This window comes from Sceloporus occidentalis, unplaced genomic scaffold (genome assembly GCF_023333645.1).
Source record: "Sceloporus occidentalis isolate IW3139 unplaced genomic scaffold, rSceOcc1.0.p SCAF_9, whole genome shotgun sequence".
NCBI lineage: Eukaryota > Metazoa > Chordata > Lepidosauria > Squamata > Phrynosomatidae > Sceloporus > Sceloporus occidentalis.
Window position 1 is genome coordinate 638,493 of NW_028316989.1, and position 20,811 is coordinate 659,303.

Genomic DNA, 20,811 nt, shown 5'->3' on the forward strand with positions numbered 1-20,811 from the left:
CCAGCAGTTCCTTCCTTGGTCATGGAAACCCAATGGGTGATCCTCGATGAGACACACACTCTCAGCCCCAGAAAACCCTGTGACAGGTTTGCCTTAGGGTCGCCATAAGTTGGAAACAACTTGAATGCACTCAACAATGAGCTCACCAGTGTAGCTCAAAACCCTCAATGGTTGCCTTATTGTGTGCCTTCAAGTCGTTTCTGACTTATGGCCATCAAGTCACATCTATCATTGGCAAGGAGGAGGTTTGCCATTGCTTTCCCCTGAGGGTGAGACAGTGTGATTTGCTTAAGGTCACCCAATGGGTTTCATGGTCTACCCCTGATCTGCCATCCCATTACACCTGGAAAGGCCCCATACAGCAAAGTTGAGAAGCAGGGAGTGATAGGTTGTGGTCCGTGAGGGTCCAAAATGGCTCACGCATCCTCCCCTGATTTTCAGATCATTTTTTCAATTGCTCCCAGGTTGCCACCATTGTTGGCCAGGAGAGGATTCGAACTTTAGGCGTCCCTAGGGAGGAAGGGAGGGAGGGCGGGAGCTGCCTTGTGTACTTCTTCCATGAAGGCGTTGTAGCCAGGCAGCAGCCAAGGGAGCGAACGCCGGGGACGGTACACAGGTGGGCAAGCGCACGTTCAGACCGTCTGGCTCCCACCTCTGCAGTTGACTCATAGGCTCCTGAAGAGGCTGACTCATCCCCAAACAAACAGTGCCACTGAGTCACCAGCCCTTGCGGGCATCAGGAGGAGGAGGAGAGCTCGCAGCAGCCAAGAAGGGGCTTGCAAAAGGACCTTCCGGTCTCACTCCATGGCTGGGGCTCAAAAGTATTTGCTCAGGCCCTCAGGTCCCACCAAATAGTGGGGAGGCCCGGCAGGGCTTTTTCAGTGGCTGCCCCACTGAAGGTCTGCAAGTCCCTTCCTAGGGAGTCTAAGCTGCCCCTGTGTTGCTGGCAGAGAGAGACTTTGGATTTTTGGAAACCGAATGTCTTTATTGGAAAGTCTTTAAAGCCGTATTGTTTTAATTGCCCTCCTTTTAACTTTTTAAAAAACACATTTTAATTGTATAGAATTCAGAGTCATTGCCATCTGAGTTTGGAATATCACTATGCAAGGGGATTTTGCAGCACCTTTGAGACTAACCCAGAGAAAGAAGTTGTAGCATTAGCTTTTGTAGACCTGGTCTCCTTCCTCAGAAACATGGAGTGAACTGGTGCCCAGGAGGACCTTTGCATCTAAGGAAGGAGACCAAAACTATGAAGGCTTATGCTTAGTTCATGCCAGGCATCTGAGGAAGGACACCAAGTCTATGACCAAGCCCCAAGGGCTGAGCAGCTTGTTTGGAGAAGTTTTTCCTCATCATTGAAATTGAAATGCAACTGTCTTTTTGTTTTTCCACCTCTGACGTTGATACAAGATGGCCCTGGTGTGTGTGCATGTGTGTGTGTGTGTGTGTGTGTGTGTGTGTGTGTGTGCTGTCAAAAAAAGAGAATAAGTTACTATGAGCAGAACCACAAGTTCTGGGCAAGAGCTCCCTTGCAGTGAATTCTGAGCTCCTCACCAAATGAGAAATGTCATCCTTCCATAGAATGGAACCGTGGCAACAAAATGGTATCAAACTGCTATCAGCTGTGCAGTGTGGATACAGACAACCTCATAGTAGCCACATCAATAATTGCACACAAGATTAGCTCTGATAGGGAATTCTAAGTCCCTTGCCAAACTACATGTCCCAGGTTCCCATAGGAGATGGAACCATGGCCGCTAAAGTGATATGAAGCATACCTCCTGCCTTTTAGGAAGAGGCTTCTGCTTGCATTCTCCATCATATAAACCATGGAATAATATGGCAACCCTCCAGATGGGGTTGGACTGCATGTCCCAGCATTCTTCCCCTTGGCTGTGCTAGCTATGCTGGGAGTTGCAGTCCAACAATATCTTGCTTCCCTGCCCTGAGACATAACAACCCCTTCTCTTTCTTTCTTCTTGCACTAATGTGTACCTGATTCCTTTTTCTGGCCAGGTACGGCGAGAAGGGGAAAGCCATCAGGATTGAGAAGGTGATCTACACGGGGAAGGAGGGGAAGAGCTCCCGCGGATGCCCCATTGCAAAGTGGGTAAGTGGCCCCTGTGACCCTTGGACCTTCCTCCCCTCAAGCCTGGCTTAAAGGTCTGTTTCCTAACCACCCCCTTTACCCACTTCCCATTTTGCTTTCATTGGAGAGCTGTGAAATTTTGCGTCCATCCCCTAACTGCCTTCTTGGAGGAGTTCATGAAAGATGCAAATCCACGATGGAGTTGGTGATTCCTGTGTCTATCAGTTGGGGGTGAGGTGGGGTCCGCTCTGCGATTTAAAATCTGAATTGCAAAGGAGCCATTCAAGAGGTCAGACCCCCAAAGTAGACCCAGCCCCTGCTCTGGACAAAACCCTGGTGTGAATGCATCACCCCACAAACATGGGAGACCCCAGCTGCCCCTGGTTTGGGGAGATGGAGGAGGTGAGGTGGCAGGAAAAGCCAACATTAAATGCCTCCCAGAAGGACCCAGTTGGAAAATGGGCTTCTGGCTTTGCTTCAGGGAGTGCAGAGTTGGCAGGGTGGGGAAATAGTGAAGAAACATTTGGAAAATGGTGGGGGAAATAAGGATTTCTCAAGTGTTGGGATATCTGCAGAAGGAGAATCCTAAATGGGTGAGAATATTCACAGTTCAAGACTTACTCTACATGAAAATGCATATGGTTTTTTTGTGTAGAAAGCAGCAATTTATGTGCAGAAAACAGCAAGTTTCCTGCATGGAAAATAACTTCTTTGCACAGAAAACAGGACTTTCTGCACAGAAAGTAAAATTCCTATTTTCTGAGCAGGGGATTTGTTTTCTGTGCAGAAAGGTTGTCTTTTTGTACAGCGCATGCTGTGCAGGAGACCTGCTTTCTGCATGCGAAGCACTATCATATTGCACATGGGACATGCTTTTTTTCCTATTGGGTTTCCTGCACAGAAAACATTTTCTATGCAAGACAGGCCTTTTCCTGTGCAAAAAAGGTGCATATTTTTTGGTCAGTAAATGAGTTCTGGACTGCAAATGCCTTCCTTGCAGTGAGTTCAGAAATGGTGAAATGGTTATTTCTGCACCAACGCCATTTTCAAAGACTGCTGGGAAGCTGGGGTGCCACTCTTTTTTGGGGGAGCGATGGAGGGTTATCGATCCTTTAACCAACCCTCCTCCTTGGCTGCCTTCCAGGTCATCAGGAGGCACAACTTGGAGGAGAAGCTCTTGTGTCTGGTGCGACACCGGGCGGGCCACCATTGCCAGAACGCCGTCATCATCATCCTGATCCTGGCCTGGGAGGGGATCCCTCGGACTCTTGGGGACACGCTCTACCAGGAGCTCACCGACACCCTCACCAAGTACGGAAACCCCACCACACGCCGATGCGGGCTCAACGACGAGTAAGTGCCACGGCGGGAGCCCTTCCTCAGCGGCCGGGAAACTCTTGGTTGCAGGTGGGGGAGAGCTGAGTTCGAGGGGCAAGGCAACCGAGGTCCACACTCATCGCAGAGTGAGCAGATGTCCTAACTGCAAAGGAGGACAAGGCACCATAAAAGTAGAATTCAAAGATATGGCTGTGTTAGTCTGTAGTCTCAGTAGGTAGAGAGATCTTGTAGCGCCTATGAGACTAACTGAAAGAAAGAAGTTGGCAGCATGAGCTTTCCTAGACTTTGCTCTACTTCCTCAGATGCATTTAGATGCAATAATAATAATAATAATAATAATAATAATAATAATATATTGTGGTTTGCACTGATTGTATTTGATGATCGCTATTTTAATGTATATTTGTTGTGTTTTTATCTTGTAATGGCACTTTCTGTAACCCGCCTTGATCTGAGGAAAGGCGGGCTATAAATAAATATTTGATTATTATTAATAAGTAGAGAGATTAACTGAAAGAAAGAATTTGGCAGTATGAGCTTTCCTAGACTTCCTTAGATGCATTTGGATCATTTCAAATCCAAATTGGGATTTCAGATTGGGATTTCCTCAAATGCATCGGAGAAAGTAGACTTTAGTCTAAGAAAGCTCATGCTGCCACCTTCTTTCTTTAGTTAGTCTTTAGTTAGCAACAAGATCTCAAGTCACTATAAAATGTGGGACATTCAAGAAAACAAAAAAAGACATTATGAAATAAAAGCTAAAAACCCCACTAAAATAAATATAAATTCGTGCTTCTTTGTCATCATGCTCAAAACGGAGGATGTTTTGGAACATGTCCTGAAAAAGGAGGACATCTGTTCACACTGATCACAGACAATCTTCTCGGAGAATTTGGCTCTTTTCTCCTTGTGGTCCACCCTGACTTTGTTTTGGTCTGGTGTTGAAATGACTTGAAGGCATGCAACAACAACAACAAAATCTAAGCTTGACTAAACCTTCATCCCAACCAGAGACAATAATTTATTTTATTATATATTTTCATTTCACTTCTATGCTGCCTTTCTCCCAAAAAGGAACCCAAGGCGGCTCACAAGATGAAAGAAATGCCCACTAAGGCCTGTTATAGACTGCCAAAATAAAGCTGCTTGGGGTCTCTTTGGAGGTATGCTATTTAAATGATGCATGCACCCTAAGAATCCGGAAGCTGCACCAAAGCCGCACTCCAGTGCTTAGGAATGGAGTGTGGCTTTGGCGCGACCTCCAGACTCTTAGGACCCATGCATCATTTAAATAGCATACCTCCAAAGAGACCCAAAGCAGCTTTATTTTGGCAGTCTGTAACAGGCCTAAATCTTTCCCATATAGATGTTAAAAACATCTCACTGTCATTCAGAGAAAGGTACATTCTCCAGGACCATAACATATAACTTGTGGTCGTTAAAATAATAGAGCTTGTTAACAAGTAAGACCTGAACACATAACATTGATGAGTGATATTAAAATGCAAAAGCTTTATGATCGCAAATATATTAAGACCACGGAGGACTGCACCTATTCTAGAATTCTTCCCTAATTAAATTTAAACGCTCTCTGGGGATAAACTGTTGGGTCCCGTTAATAAGAGAACTACTTGTATGCCACAAATTATAAGAAAGGAAATGTGTTGCCTGCATTTGCTGGCTGGGGAATAGAATAGATGGCCTTTGAGGTCCCTTCTGGTGCAATGAGTCTGAGAATTTAGCGTTGTTGTTGTTGTTGCTGCTGCTGTTGTTGTTGTGTGCCTTCAAGCCATTTCTGACTTAAGGCGACCCTAAGGCAGACATGTCATGGGGTTTTCCTGGCAGTATTTGTCTATACTTTACGTTAGAAGTGTACTTTTTTGGAGCTGAAGGGTTCTGCTCTTAGCTGGCACTCTCTGGGCACCAACTAATGGAGCAGATTTGGGCTGTCTATTCCCAGGGAACAGGCGGAATATAAATAAATCATATATCATTATTATTATTCCAAACCTTGCCCCGCTAAGGCCATTTCCCCCACAGCACTGTAATGCTGCCTCCTTTGTACCCATTTTGCAGCCGGACCTGTGCATGTCAAGGCAAGGACCCCAACACCTGCGGTGCCTCTTTCTCTTTCGGCTGCTCCTGGAGCATGTATTTCAACGGGTGCAAATACGCCAGAAGCAAAATGCCCAGGAAATTCAGGCTTCAGGGATACAACCCCAATGAGGTGAGTGGGGCGCACACTTTCCATGTCCGTTTTGGGCAGCTGCTGGCGGCAACATCAGCGACGGGTTGCAGCATGAAGTTTAAAGGGTGAGCTGTACAAGCTGCCAGAAGAGATTTGGCTCAATAAATAGATAAACCCCAGAATATACAGTGAAGTTATACTCCTTTTACAATTGATCATGGATATTCCTATTCTAGCAAATTCCAAGAAAACCAAAACATTTTTAATCATAATACACTGTACAGTCGGCCCTCTGTATCCACAGATTTTTTTTTATCCATGGATTCAACCATCAATGGCTTGAATATATATATATATATATATATATATATATATATATATTCATTCCAAAAAATCAAGTCTGGATTTTGCAATTCAATATAAGGGACACCATTTCACTATGCAGTTGTATTTAATGGGACTTGATTATCTATGGATTTTAGTATCCACAGGTGTCCTGGAACCAAACCCCAGCCAAGAGTATAAAGGGTCCATTGTAGTAGTAGTAGTAATAATAATAATAATAATAATAATAATAATAATAATAATATCCTATTGTATTTAGTGGGACTTGAGCATCCATGGATTTTGGTATCCAATGGGGTCCTGGAACCAAACCCCAGCCAAGGATACCAAGGGCACAATATAAAACAAAGGTCCATGGTCCAAAATATGTAACTCATAAATGCATAATACTGGTATGTCATATTGCTTATACTGCAGAAAATCAACCAGTACTAATATTAGTACTAGTGCTAATATAATGTAATATTACTTCTGCCAATGATAAAAAATTATGATAAAAATATTGGTGATCTTGGAATCTGTGTGATAGAATAAGGATACCCATGATCAATAAAAGGAGTACAACCTCACTGTATAATCAATTTATTCTGAGTTATATCATACCGTTGTCGTTGTTGCTTTTGTGGTAATTGCTGGAGTAGATTTGGCACCTGGGATGGCCTCTTATATTTTCTTTATATTTGATATTAAACCTTAGCTGCCATGGTCTCACTCCCAAGGAAGCTCTTTGACGCTCTTTCTCTGCCTCTTTCTTTCTTTCCTTCCAGGAAGAAGTGCTCAGGAGAAGCTTCCAGGACCTGGCAACCGAAGTGGCCCCTCTCTATAAGAGACTGGCCCCCCAGGCCTACCAAAATCAGGTAGGGGCCTCGGAAGACCCTACTGTTATTTGGGTCTTCTTGGGTGTAATCACCAGACATAGACTCTTGGTCTCTCTGGCTGTCATCCATTTGCAAGCGAGAAGGGAAAGACCCTGGCTGGGCAACTGAGGCCTGGTTTCTGTGTGGGATGGGCAAAATAAATGGACAGAGAAGATAAACTGGGGAGAAAAATATATGGAGGAGACAGAGAACCAGATCTCATGTCACTTCAGCGTAGTAGTAAATATTCACCGTTACAGCCTTCCTATGGAGGGAGGTGGAGGAAAAGGGCCACTTCATGCTTTTCCATGCTCTTTTCTGCCTGGTTTTCATTTCTAACCCCACTTTCCAACCTGCAAAGAATCCCAGGAATTCAGTGGATATGTGAAGCCGAGTAACTTGCTCTGCTTCTGTTCTTCTTCTTCTTTTCAATTAGGTTACAAACGAGGATATAGCAATAGACTGCCGGCTTGGGCTGAAAGAAGGGAGGCCCTTCTCCGGAGTGACCGCCTGCATGGACTTCTGCGCTCATGCTCACAAGGACCAGCATAACCTTTACAACGGGTGCACCGTGGTAAGGCCTGGCTGGGTCTTCCGGCTCAGTCTTGCTGTGAAAATTTCCAAGGTGGTGGCAGAGGAAGCATCTGGACTGGGGTGGCATCTGCACCACACACCATTGTAGCCATTTGATGCCACTTTCCCCATTGGATATCTGCTGCCAGATTTTGGCAGGGTACTCTTTCCTTGCCATTCTTGTGAACTGCTTTACTGAGTAATAAGCCTCAGCTTTGCCCATTTTGTCTGAAGTTGAGAAGCTGGGTGCATCACTCAGAAGGTGGGGAAACAAACTGGGATGAAGGGCACATGCTTGCAGTCCCAGGGCAATCCAACCAGGGTTTGGAGCTGGCAAAAAGGTATTTCGCTATGGGAGAGCATCTGATGTCCTTTCTACAAGGAGTTGATTGTGGAGAGATAATACCTGGGGCACCTCTCATGGAGCTGCAGAGGCCTTCAGCTTTTCCCAGACTGCTCCCCAAACACTCTCAGGCTCAGATTATTGGGGTCCACTGCTGTCTCAGAGACAAATGTCACTGTGATCTTATGTTGGTGTTGTGTTGACTTACTGTGCCCCATAGTGATGTGTCTGACTCTTTATTCTCCATCATCATCTCCTCCTCCTCCTCCATCATCCTTCTCTTCTTCCTCTTTTCCATCTCCATCTCCTCCTCCTCTTTCTTTTCCTCCTCCATCTTTATATCCATCTACTTCTACTTCTCCATCTTCATCTCTATCCATCTCTTCCTCCACCCATCTCCTTCTCCTCTCTCTCTTCTTATTTTCCTCTTCCATCTCCATCTTCTCCTCCTCCTTCTTTTCCGCCTCCATCTCCATATCTTCCATTTCCTCTTCCTCCATCCCCATCTCCTCTTCTTCCTCCAGGTGTGTACCTTGACAAAAGAAGACAATCGTACCACTGGCCAGATCCCCGAGGACGAACAGCTGCACGTCCTCCCACTGTACAAGATGTCCCCCACGGACGAATTTGGCAGCGAGGAGAACCAGGCGGCGAAGGTGGGCAGCGGGGCCATCCAGGTGCTCACTTCCTTTCCCAGGGAGGTGAGGAAGCTCCCTGAACCAGCCAAGTCTTGCCGGCAGAGGCAGCTGGAAGCCCGGAAGGCCGCCGCCGAGAAGAAGAAACTGCAGAAGGAGAAGCTGATGAACACCCCGGACAAGATCAAGCAGGAAGTTCTCGAACTCCCAACCCTCCGGCAGAACGCAGGTGAGATTGAATGAGAAGCTCAGATGCCTCAATAGGGTTGGCTCACAGAGAAGGCGGAAGGGTTTTCTTTTTTGGATTGAGCAGCTTAGAGATGCAAATCTTTCCCTCTTTTGACCTTCCACACAAAGATGAATCAGTCACATATTCTTCTTACCACTGTGGCAGAAAATGAATATTTTTGAACAGGATTCTCCCTTTATTCACACATCCTGTGATGACGACGACAACAACAACGACGATGACGACAATATTGTTCTGGGGAATTATTTTGGTAAAATGGATACATAGTTTTTATGCATGGAAAATAGGTTTTCTGCACATGAAAATGGTAATGGGTAAATGTAACTTCTAGATCACAGATGAGCAACTCTGTGGGGGCCAAGTGCCAACTCTTCATCCTCTGTGAGCAGACAAAAATACTTCAGTTTTCCTCTGCAATCTTTCTCAAACAACCTTCAGCATTTTGAGACAGAATGCAGAGGAAAAGGGAAGCATTTGGGAGGTAGTACAAGAGTCTGGGAGGCTTGTAAAGGGTAACGAAGGGGTGTTTGCATGTATTTCAAAGGCTTTCTGTGTAGTTTAGGGGCAAAAATTGCCCCCAAATTACACCAGACTTTTTTTCAAAGGTGGTCTAGGAGTCTCATGCTTTTGTTCCATGGGCCACATAGTGCCAGCCCTGTCTTCGATCAAAGGGTAACAGCCCAGCATGTCCAAGGCTGTGATGGGGAAACAAGGCTGTTTCTGCAAACTAACAACACTTCTTGTTCTTTGCTCATAGATACACCCCTGAAAAGTGGACTCGCGCAGCCATCGGTCAAGCCTTCCATCAAAGTTGAACCTCAGAATCATTACAACGCCTTCAAGTACAATGGGAACGCTGTGGTGGAAAGCTATTCGGTGCTTGGGAACTGCAGACCCTCCGATCCGTACAGCATGAACAGTGTTTACTCGTACCATTCCTACTATGCACAGCCTAATCTGCCTTCCATCAATGGGTTGCATTCAAAGTTCTCTCTTCCATCCTTCGGGTATTACGGATTTTCCAGCAACCACATGTTCCACTCCCAGTTTTTGAATTACGGCGATGGAAGGAGCTCGCCCTGGATGAGCAGCAGCTACGAGAAGAAGCCCGACGTCCAAATGTTGCAGGATAACTTGAGCCATGCCTACCGAAACACTGAAATGTTAGATGAAATCGTGCCCACCGTACGGAATAAAAGCCACCACCAGTGCACCTATGAGAGGTCCAGCAGGAATGGAAGTAAGACCCCGCCGGCTGCGCCCCAGAGGTGTCACTCGGTCCCTTCGGAAGCCCTGCCGTTTGCACAAAACACAAACTGTTTCAACAGCCGAACAATCAAGCAGGAGCCCATGGACTCCCCGACGCACGCAGAACCCATTCAGAGGTCAGCTGCTCTCAGTTGCCAAAACCCCAGTCCTGACTTGCCCAGGGCATCCTCTCACAATGGAGGCCCAGAGCAGCAGTGGAGTCCTTATAAAGTCCACCGGAATGAGTCCTTTTCCGACAGGACTGGTAACCCGGAGAACCCGTGGAACACATATACTCCCAGTGACACCATGGAGGCGCTGGGGACAAATGTGCAGAATACACCCAGCTTGCTTGGCTCCCATTGCACCGCTTCCAGGTTGCCACAGTCCCACTTACTGGAGAAACCGTGGAACTTGTTTTCCGGAGACGCAAAATCGTGGAGCCCGTGCAAAGGCAATGAGAGCGCTTCATCGGTTTTCTCCGCCAGCGGCCCGGACCTCCAGGAGAAACCCTGGGGCTTTGGGCCGCTGAACCTGAGTCCCATCAAGGGAAGCACCCGGCTCCCCAGAGATCTTTGGGGTTCTGTCAAAGCGGACAACCGGCGGACTCCCACGCCGAGCAGAGGACTCCACAGCAGGCCGTGGTCAGCCTTCGGCTCATTGCCCACCATGGCTTCAGGGGCATGTGGGGAGAAGCCCTTCACGCCCTTGAAAGACGAGGGAATCGCCGCGTTTCCGGGTTGTGGTCCACCCGAGTGTCCGTGGGACTCCTTCAGCCTGGACGAGAGCATGGAAGGGACGCCGGAGAAGAACCTCAAGGTGGAGGAGGATCAAGAAGAGGAGTGGTCAGACAGCGAGCATAACTTCCTGGACGAAAACATTGGCGGGGTGGCGGTGGCCCCCGCCCACGGCTCCATCCTCATTGAGTGCGCCAGGCGGGAGCTGCACGCCACCACGCCGCTGAAGAAGCCCAACCGGTGCCACCCGACCCGCATCTCCCTGGTCTTCTACCAGCACAAGAACTTGAACCAGCCCAACCATGGACTTGCCCTCTGGGAAGCCAAGATGAAGCTGCTGGCGGAGAGAGCCCGGGCGCGGCAGGAAGAGGCCACACGGCTGGGTCTCCAGCAGGAGGTGAAGGCCTTTGGCAAGAAGCGCAAGTGGGGCGCCAGCGCGGCCCCTGAGCCCCAGCAGGAGAAGAAGAAGGACTCGGTGCCCACCCGGGAAGCCTTGGCCATCCCCACAAACTCCGCCAGCACCGTCTCCTCCTACGCTTACACCAAGGTGACCGGGCCCTACAGCCGCTGGATATGAGGAACAGCAGGAAGACGCAGCTTCGCAGGTGGCCATCTTACCTCACAGTCTGTAGCACTGGAACATGGTGCTGGTTTTGTGGTGCTTTTCCCTCACGCGTGTGTCGGAGTGAAATCTGAAAACGACAAAAGACAAAACCCGATCCCCGGCGCTGGCGTTTCGGCATCTGCGCTTGGAAGCAGAGGCTAAGGAAACCTACTGCTGTTAACTTTCCCCCAACCCCCAGTAATCTGATTATTTATCTCTCTCTCTCTCTCTCTTTCTCTGCATTTTAAATCACAATCATGGCAAAAATTTATCACACAGGAGAGCTTTTTAATTCCATTTCAGAGACAGGTGTATATTTGAATTTTAACAGATAAACAGAAGTATTGGCATTCTGAACCAGTTTATGTGACAAAAAAAGAGAGAAGAAAACAAGGCCTTGCCCTAAAACAAAAGCAACCCCAAACCCGTCCCATTCGCCACAATGGGGCAGATGGGGGCTCCATCTTGGAGCATCACCCGGAAATGTCTGTTCTCTATCCAAGGTGCTTATTTTTTTGATAAAATGAAATGGGCTGATGGTTTCTTACAGATCCAGTAGGTCTCTGCAGGGAAAGACACGGCATTATATTTTCTATCTGGTCTTTCCGATGAGCAACGGCTGGCTGTTCAGCGGGTTTGGACAGAGTTAAAACATCAGTGAAACCATGCGCCTCTGGAATCATGAGGAGGGTGTCCCAGCAGAATAAATGGACTGCGTTTGTGCAAAAATTGGAGAAATGGTGATCTATGCCTGAAAGGCTCAATCTCCTCCAGAGCTGGAGACAGGCTTTGTATGGCATCTCAGAGCTGCCTTGTCCTCCATGCTGCTGTCGACTGTCCCTAAAATTTTGATTTTCTGAGCATAAATAATGACCCTGTTGTCAGTTAGCTTTGCTGTATGCCTTTGATCTGATTGAAACGATTTCAAAGCAGGTTGGAAGTCAAGGAGCCATGATTGTGTTGTTCCCAAGACCATATATGGCCACTTTTTTAATTGAAGGCAAGCTTTTGAACCCGTTGTCTTTAGGTGAGACAAAAAGTATAATGAAGAAAGCGGAATAACTGAGAAAAGCAAATCCTCAAAGATGGGGGAAAAGAGGGGGAAGGAGAATTGAGAACAGGGAGAGAGTCAGGAGAAGAATGGCCTTATAAACCCACATTGAGAAGATGTTGAGTTGGTCCAGAAAATTCCACCTTGATTCTCTTCTTCTCTCATTTATTCTTTGGGATTACCCTCACTGCGGAAAAAAACACACACACAAACAAACCAGGAATGCTTTGGCTTCCCGCTGGGCAGCAATTGGCAATATAGTTTTGCTCCTTCCAAGTTTACAAACTTGCAGTTGCAATTGGGATTGCAGTTGCAAGTGAAATTGCAATTGCTGGTCTGCTGGTTTACAGCATTGAAATTGCAGTTTCTTTCCATGAGAGGCAAGCAAGATTTGAGCATGAAGTGCTGCTGTTGCTCTATATAGCAGTGAAAGGCTTAAGCCACTATATCTGTAAGAAACCATCCCATTTCACCCGCTGCCTCCAAGTCATTACTGTCTTCTTCTTCTTTTGGCAAAAGGTCTTCTGTCTCTGGCGCAGAGTCCAAACGGACGGACTCTGTCCTCCTCCTCCTCCTCCTCCTCCTTCGTTCTGTGTTTTCCACTGGTGCATGCTGCCCAAATTAAGAAATGTCCGCTCTTAACTCCTTATGAAACTTGGGACATTTTACAAAATGCAAAAATGAAACCAGCTTATTGTAAGTTTTATTTAACTTTTTTCTGGTGCTGTTTTGTTTCGTTTTTTAAAAACTTGCTGGGGTTGAAGACGGGGGGAGGGAGGGGGGATTCGAACTCATGTTCTCCGGCAAAGCTGGTGCTTTTAAAACACTGAATCACAACTGTTTAAAACAACAACAACAACAATCCCTGACTCACAGGCAGAGCTGCATGTCTCTGAAGCCAGAATAAACCTTGACCGAAGCATTAGGTAGCTAATGTTGGCAAGCAGGTCATTCTTAGTTAGGATCGAATTTACTCCACTTTGGAATCCTAACAACCAGGTTTAGGAGGGGATCTTACTTTCTTCGTCTTGGTTATTGATTGTAATGGGAAAGGGTTGCATCGTGATGGCGGCGGCATCATTTTCTATTGGCTGCGTGTCTCAGAGTTTGGGTACAGGTCTTTTTCCTCCCCGTAATATGGAATATCATTTTCCATAATACAGAAAAAGTCATCCTTTTCTGGGAAAATGCCCAGTTAATTGATAGAGGTTCCTATTAGGGTTTTGATGCTCCCTGATGGATCTGTAGAAGGAGGTGAAGGATGGGATTGTCTTGAAATCCTTGAAAGCATCTTGAAATGGGGACCGGCTTGGAATAGGCGCCAGCGGAGCTCGCGGGAAGACGTAAGACGCTTTTTACGTTTCTTAGTTTACTACGGGTCTTTCTGTAGAATAATAATAATAATAATAATAATAATAATAATAATTCCTGGCTTTAACAGGCCGATAAATGCGTTCAGGTGCAGAAGGTCCGAAGATCCAACCTGTTAGAGATCTGGACTCTTGTGATTCCTCCGCCGCCTTCTGCAGTTAACAGGTGCCTTTCGAGAAGTTGGAAAAAGATGGCTTGCAAAACTTATACACACACACACACACACACACACACACACACACACACACACACAAACACAAACCCGCCTTGTAGATATAGCATTCCTGTACTAGGGAACCTTGCTCACTGACCCAGGAAAACAGGATCTCTGTTCAGCAGCATCCTGAGTGTTTTTTGTGGCTCTGGTTTTAAACTGTAAATAGAAAAGAAAAGGAAAAAAAGAAGAATTTTTTTAAAAAGAAAAAAGCACTTTCACCGAGATTTAAAAGGAAAAAAAACTACCCAATAACTTGAAGAGCAGTATGTTTTAAAGCAGATTATGGCAGGAAGAGAAAAGAAAATGTAAATAGAGACAAAATTATTTAACAGGCTTTTTTCCGTCCCGAATGGTTTTTGTTGTTGTCCGTTTCCTTGCTTTACTGTACTCCGTAAAGTCACTTTGGTTTCTCAAGGAAGATCAGGGAAGCCTCATTCCTTTTGAATGCATGCCTCCCCCAGAATATCAGAGTAGCCCAGAACGGCCCCAAGCCAGGTCTATAGGAAAAGGTCCTGGATGCACTTTTCCTGGTGGGGATTCAATATCGATTTCAGCCGGGTTTAGCAAAACCATGCCTTATTGTCTTGCCTAAACTGTATCCCTTCAGATTGCGGTCAGGAAATCACATTGAGCCTGGCCTTTAAAAATATCCTTGATCATTAAAAGTTTGCAAGATGTAGACGTTTATTGCATAAGGGAAAGTTAGTTCCAGGTGAGTCCGCTCCCTCTTATGCTACTATTCTTCATGCAAAGAGAATATTGTTTAACATTCATCAACATTGGGAGGTTTTTTTTAAATGAGAGGTTCTATTTCTTACAAAATTGCAACCCCCCAGTTTGCAATCTGAAGTGTTGCAGAGATAGGCAGTCTGTCTTTCAGTATTTGCGGTGTCAAATCCATCAAATCGCCACAAAACTCAGCCCCTCCACCTTTGCAAACTCAGTTAATGTCTCTTTGTTTTTGGCTGAAGTGAAATTGGTTCACTTGGCCAGCTGTGGTTATTATGGGTGAAACGTTGGACCAAACCTCTTCCCCAAAATCATATCAAGGTTTTCTTCTTTGCTTCTGTTGTTTCATCGTTTGTGTCTTGTTTGAGAGATGTTTGCAAGGGGTGCCTTGGAAGCTTGGATGAGTAAGAGGTTGGCTTGAGATGAGAGTAAGAGGCTGCGATAGGTGTAGGAAGGGAGCGGAATGCATTTGTGGAATGCAGAATCCCATCCGCCATTTCAGCTTCTCTTGCGGGATTTCTGTAGAGATATCCAATCGTGGCACATTCACCATTTGAGAGAAAGAGAAAGAGAGAGACGGTGACTTTGTGGTCCCTGGGGAAATAAGACATTTTCATGTAGAGCCATGTTCCTCTTAGGCTGCGTCCGCACTGCAGAAATAATCCAGGTTTGACACCACTTCCACTGCCATGGCTCAATGGTACCAAGTCCCAGGATTTGTAGCTTGTTGTGACACTAGAGCTCTCTGTCTCACCAAACTACAAATCCCAGCATTCCATAGCATTGAGCCATGAAAGTGGTGTCAACCTGGATTATTTCTGCCATGTGGATGCAGCCTAAGAAACAAAAGGCTTGGTGCTCAAAGTGGGACCTAGGAACGGTTCCATATTTCGCCTGCGTCTGTTTACATTGCTTTTCAGAATAGGAACCAAGACAAGGAGAGAAATGAATTAAAAAGCCCAAACCCTTTAATAACGCTTTCCTTTCTTCCAGGACCAAGTTCCCTTCATAGCGGTGCAAGTCCCAAAATGGTTTAAACTGGAAAATTGTTTGTCTGTATTGTGGATATAAGCAGGCAATATCTTCCTTTATTTCAGCATAGATGGGCTTCTACTGCAAGACCTCAGGCCTAGATGCATATATGTACATATATACAATTGGTTTTTAAAAATCCCATTCTCCGGTTGGTTGTGCCAGTCATTTGCCTGTATGTTTCTGACCCTGGCAATGCCAGTATTAAACCTATAGCAAACCTATACGGAATGTCATCAGAATAGGACACACACAAAACACACAGTTTCAGCATCGCACAGATTGTATAGACACAGAGAGAGAGACACTGACATAAACATAAATTTATTGAATGGATCCTTTTATTGTATAACAGCAAGGAGGTGGCAGTCTGAGGTTGTTCTCACACTACTTACTACAACCTACCTCTAATCTTAGTTGTGATGGAGGAAAAATTATAATGGCATGCTTCAGAGCTATGCACACAGGTTGCTCCACCTTTGCGACTGGAAGCCTGTGTCCCTGGCTCCTGCCTTTTGCCTGCTTTAGCCCCAGACAATTACGGCTACTGTATTAAGTTTAAAAAATGGTGCAAAACTCAAGCGTTATGTGTTTGCGCATGTGTTTGCAAGTGAGAACTCAAGGTTGTCCCAGCCATTGAGGTGGTGCTAGTATGTCCTTAGAAAGCTATGCTTTTCCTGAACTAGGAGTAGCAGGTTTCCTTACTTTCTGAGAGCTGTTTCACTCTCACTTTGCACTTGCGACCGGTGTTTAAATCCCCGCCGGACGTCCGACTTTGTGGTGCAGGAAACCAATGCCATGGGCTTCATGCCCCTCTTTGGAGGAAAAAGAAAATCCAAAGAAAAGGACTACTTTTTAATCTATTTATTGTTTGCTGCAGCCCTTTTCCTTTGAGCTGAAGTGTCCCAAGGCAAACCGACCTCCATGCGCCACTTGCGATTGCTTTTTAAATACTCCTTTTGGAAGATCTGAGGACGCAAACAGCCACAACAGCCATCGAACGCGGTGCTAAAATACTCCATATTTCCTAGGGGAAAAACAAAAACCCTTGACCCAAGGGTTCATTTCTGCCAGTCTGGAAGGGCTTGGCAAATGCCCATTCACTTCTCTAGAAGAAGATTTGGGGTTGGTACTTGCGTTCCCTTCCCGAACCTCTTCTCTCCATCAGTGGTAATGCTTTGCCTTTGCTCTGTGACACCGGACGGCATGTGTTGAGAAGATTTGGGGGCCGTTTCCGTGAAGGAAATATTCCAGGGCCAAATCACAGAAAGGTGCAAAGTCTAGTCTAGGTGATCCTGTTTGCCACCCGACAATAAGGGCTCACTGCCTGCAGATACTATGCATGTTTTCCGTGCAGTCTTGTGTGTTGCATTGCATTGCCTTTGGTCTTGCTCTGTTGTGATGCGCAGACGGTTGTGGAGCTTTTTAGCAAGAGCATGTTGCCATATATCAGGTTGAGCGAGCTCTCCTTTCCTCCATCCGCGTCCCATCGGACAAAGAGAGGAAGGGAGCAGATGCCCTGGAGCTGCTCTAATCACTGACCAACTCATGCCAGAGCGCGCTTTTTGGGCCATTTTCTAACAAAAAACCAACCCAAATCTTATTAATGAAATGGTGCTTTCTTGGTGGGTTCCTTTACAAACAAACAAAAAGTTGTTGGCTTTTTACTACTTAACCGTTTTTGGTCCAGATTCCCTCTTGCCGAGGTGCTACTGGAGATGTAAAAAACAGAGAGATGTAGAAATTACTCCAGAACAGAACATTTCTGCGGTTTTAAATCTTTGCAAGCTTCAAGCGTCTCCGCTGGGTCTGTGTCCGTAATGGACGGCGACGTAATTTTGAGCTTGTTTACACGCGCATAGGCCGTGACGCGGGTGCAAGCACCATGTTTGCACCTAGGACCAGCTCCTCAGCTCAAGGTCTGACGCGAGGAGGTGGCTTTGTTTACTCATTGAGTAGCCCAGCCGGGTCTTCCCTTGACGGGAATGGGGGCTGACCGAGCTCATTTTGGTGCAAAAACCGGACGCCTTGAGCGAGTAAAATGGAGATGCTGTCTTTAGGAAATGGAAGACGCAATGCTACGGACGACCGTAGTTAGCATTAACCCTTGTGCCAGTTTAGCATGGTGCAGTTGCATAACTCTGTGTGCTGGGGATTAATATCCTTATCCTCATTATTATTCTTATTATTCTTATTATGCAAAAATAAACAAAATATGGGTGCTGCATTGAACTTCTGAGGTCACTCCAAGACAGAGCAGCTATTTGTAAAAGCAGCGTCGTCGTCTTTGCTCTCATCCAGTTTTGCTTGCATGCTTGCCTTTATTGTTATGCAACAAATGGGTCCCGGTCCTGCTTCCTTTCCCTTGTTGGACCACATTTACACCTCGGTGTAAACAGATTGTCGATTCAGAGCATGGGCCCAGCCTGTTGGAAGGGTGCAGATGTCTATAGGGAGGTGGGAGCCAGGATCTGACCACATGCGGGGTTTTAGTCTCATGCGCCAGCTTCATTTTGCTACTTTTACGACGTTTTTTAAATTGTGTATTTACTAATTGTGAGTAGTTGAGTCTGAAGGTTTTACAAAAGGCTCTTTTGGTGCTATTTATTTCCCATCACTCTTTCTCTTTCTCTTTCTCATTCACTCGCTCACTCACTCACAAGACTTCTTATATAATAGATATGTGTGTAAAAGCCAGGGTTTCGTCATATAATAAGCTTGTTGTTACCACAATGCATAACAAAAGATACCTCAAAAAACAGAGTATTGTGGCAACCTGTGATTTCAGCTGTATAGCTAATGGAATGGATACAGATATTATTAACAGTTCAGCTATGTATTTTACTATTTACAACACTGTATTTCACATCGTAGAAACTGTATGGCCTTTTAAATCCTATTCTTGGGCAACCTCTCGTTTTTAAAAGATTGCAGAATCAGGAGGAATAAAGACAAAGAGCCAAGAAAGAGGCGATCTGGGAGCGCCGTTGTGTCTCAAGAGGAGAATGTTGCCCCTATGAGAAAACACATTTACAAGTAATATTTCACACCATCGATATTATCAGTGATCAATTGCTTCTGGGATTAAGAATCCGGTGCTTTTGAACAAGAAGGTTCTCAGATGGTGCAAAACAAGCATTTCCAGGGGAGCGTTTCTGTTTTGGATCTGGGAACGGCAGGATTTTGGGTTGATTCATTGAACTCTGAGCAAAATTAGTTTTCAGAGATAGTACCTGATTGGATTGCTCTGTGAATCTCCCACAGTTAAGAAAAGAATAGATGGAATGGATTGCTGGGACACAATCTGTCGCATTTTGGTGGCGGATGGGACCAGATCCAAAGGTTTATCTCCTTTATTTCCAGGCGTTGGACTTGCGTAACCCTCCAGATGTTGGACTACAACTCCTAGCAGCCCCTTATCCGACATAGCCAAGGGCAAGGAATGCTGGGATGTGTAGTCTTTGGGTTGCATGACTCCTGTGCCCACTGTATAGTATCCTACTTTTTAATATTTGGGACTTTTAAGCATGGCAAATGGTAAATGTTCTGGTGATTAGCAAAAGGTGCGCATCCCTGGGATCCTCCATGAAAGAAGCTTATCTTGGAAAGCAATGAGGATTTTTATGGATAAGATCCGTATTTTGGGGCCCTCCCTAAACCTTTGTTTTTGGAACTTGTTTCCGCAGACGCTCACACACTTTGCCTAAGAATAGAATAGTAAAGCTAATGGCCAAATTCATTTTTTCTGTTCAGGGATATATCTCTTTTTTTAAACAAGTGGTTTTATTCCGGATTGCCGTTCTCTCTTTCTCCCTCTCTCTTTCTCCAGTTGTTTTGGGGTTTACTGACCGCTCTTCAGCCGTTGGAAGATGTCTGTTGTCCGGCTGGCTTTTGGCACTCTCATTTTGGATGCATTTTCACGTGTATTAAAACAAATCAGGAGCATAAACCTGTCTTTTTGAAATGCTTTTAATCTAAGAGAAGGGAGGAAGCATGGGTCGGACGGGGCAGACTGGCTCTTCTTTAGCCAACGGCAGGCTGTGACTTCTCCATGGATTTGGTTTCGCGTCTCTTCCGAATTAAACCTCGGTTCAATGGGACGACCCCCCATTCCCCCCATTTGGGACCAGACTTGAAAAATTCCTTTGTTGATTTGTAATTGTGGCTACTTGAAATGAAGTTCTATCTGGGGCTGGTTGGCAAATGGTAGATTTACAATAAGGCAATAGGACTTGTGTATGAAACTGTAGATATCCTTAGTAAATCTATGCTGATAATTTTATTTTGTATAATTTCCCCTTGTATTATTTTAACCCCGATTTCACTCCCTCCGCCTCTTCAGCGTCTTCTTGGCAGAATTATCTTTAGGATACCTAAAGATTGCAAGTATGGATCCTTCTTTCTTTCTTTCTTTCTTTCTTTCTTTCTTTCTTTCTTTCTTTCCTCCCCCCCCCCCCCCCCCGGTCCTTTTGATTTTTTAATTTGTATTTTATTATGTTACACAACCGACTGGTTTGTGAAATGTATTATTCCTGATATCTTTAAACTATTGTGGGTGTTTTAATAAATTTTATATTTATTTTTTGCACTCAAATCCAGTCTGTATTTTTTCCAGATGAGGATTCGTTGTGGAAGTTATATTTCGCAGGAGGCCCATATAAAGCATCCTCTGGTCCTTAGGCACCAAATGCACCTGAGGAAGTGGACCTCAGTCTGTGGAAGTCCATACTGCTGATTTATTTCTTTCAGTTGGTCTCAAAGGTGCTGCAAGATCTCTTTATGTACTGATTCTACAGACTATCATGGCTATATCTCTGAATAATAATAACAATAACAATAATAATGATGATGATGATGATGTGCATCTGAGGAAGTAGGCTAAAGTCTAGGAAAGCTGCTGCTGCCAGTGTCTTTCTTTCAGTTAGTCTCAAAGGTGCTACAAGATTATTATTATTATTATTATTATTACTACGATTAAAATAATACAAGATCTCTCTTTGCGTACTGATTCTACAGACTAATGAGGCTCCATCTCTGAATAATAAAGTAATAGTGATGTGCATCTGAGGAAGGAGACTTGAGTGTCTGGAAGCCCTGCTGCCAAGTCTTCCTTCCAGTGAGTCTCAAAGGCCTCTCTGATTCTACACTCTGATCCTACAGACTTAACAGGGCTGTGTCTCTGAATGCTGGCCCTTAGGCTGAGG

General features: G+C 45.4%; 1 protein-coding gene across 3 annotated transcripts in view; it reads left to right on the forward strand.

The window, feature by feature from the left end:
- LOC149306643 (methylcytosine dioxygenase TET3-like) overlaps positions 1 to 20,195 on the forward strand; it is a 53,684-nt gene extending 33,489 nt beyond the window's left edge. For all 3 annotated transcript variants that reach the window (XM_089539135.1, XM_089539136.1, XM_089539137.1), the window contains 7 exons: positions 2,017 to 2,110; positions 3,234 to 3,442; positions 5,504 to 5,654; positions 6,728 to 6,817; positions 7,254 to 7,391; positions 8,258 to 8,597; positions 9,376 to 20,195. In XM_089539135.1, coding sequence (XP_089395261.1) covers positions 2,017 to 2,110; positions 3,234 to 3,442; positions 5,504 to 5,654; positions 6,728 to 6,817; positions 7,254 to 7,391; positions 8,258 to 8,597; positions 9,376 to 11,180 — 2,827 coding nt within the window. In that variant the 3' untranslated portion in view covers positions 11,181 to 20,195. The remainder of the gene's footprint in view (positions 1 to 2,016; positions 2,111 to 3,233; positions 3,443 to 5,503; positions 5,655 to 6,727; positions 6,818 to 7,253; positions 7,392 to 8,257; positions 8,598 to 9,375) is intronic.
- Positions 20,196 to 20,811: the final 616 nt, after the last annotated feature.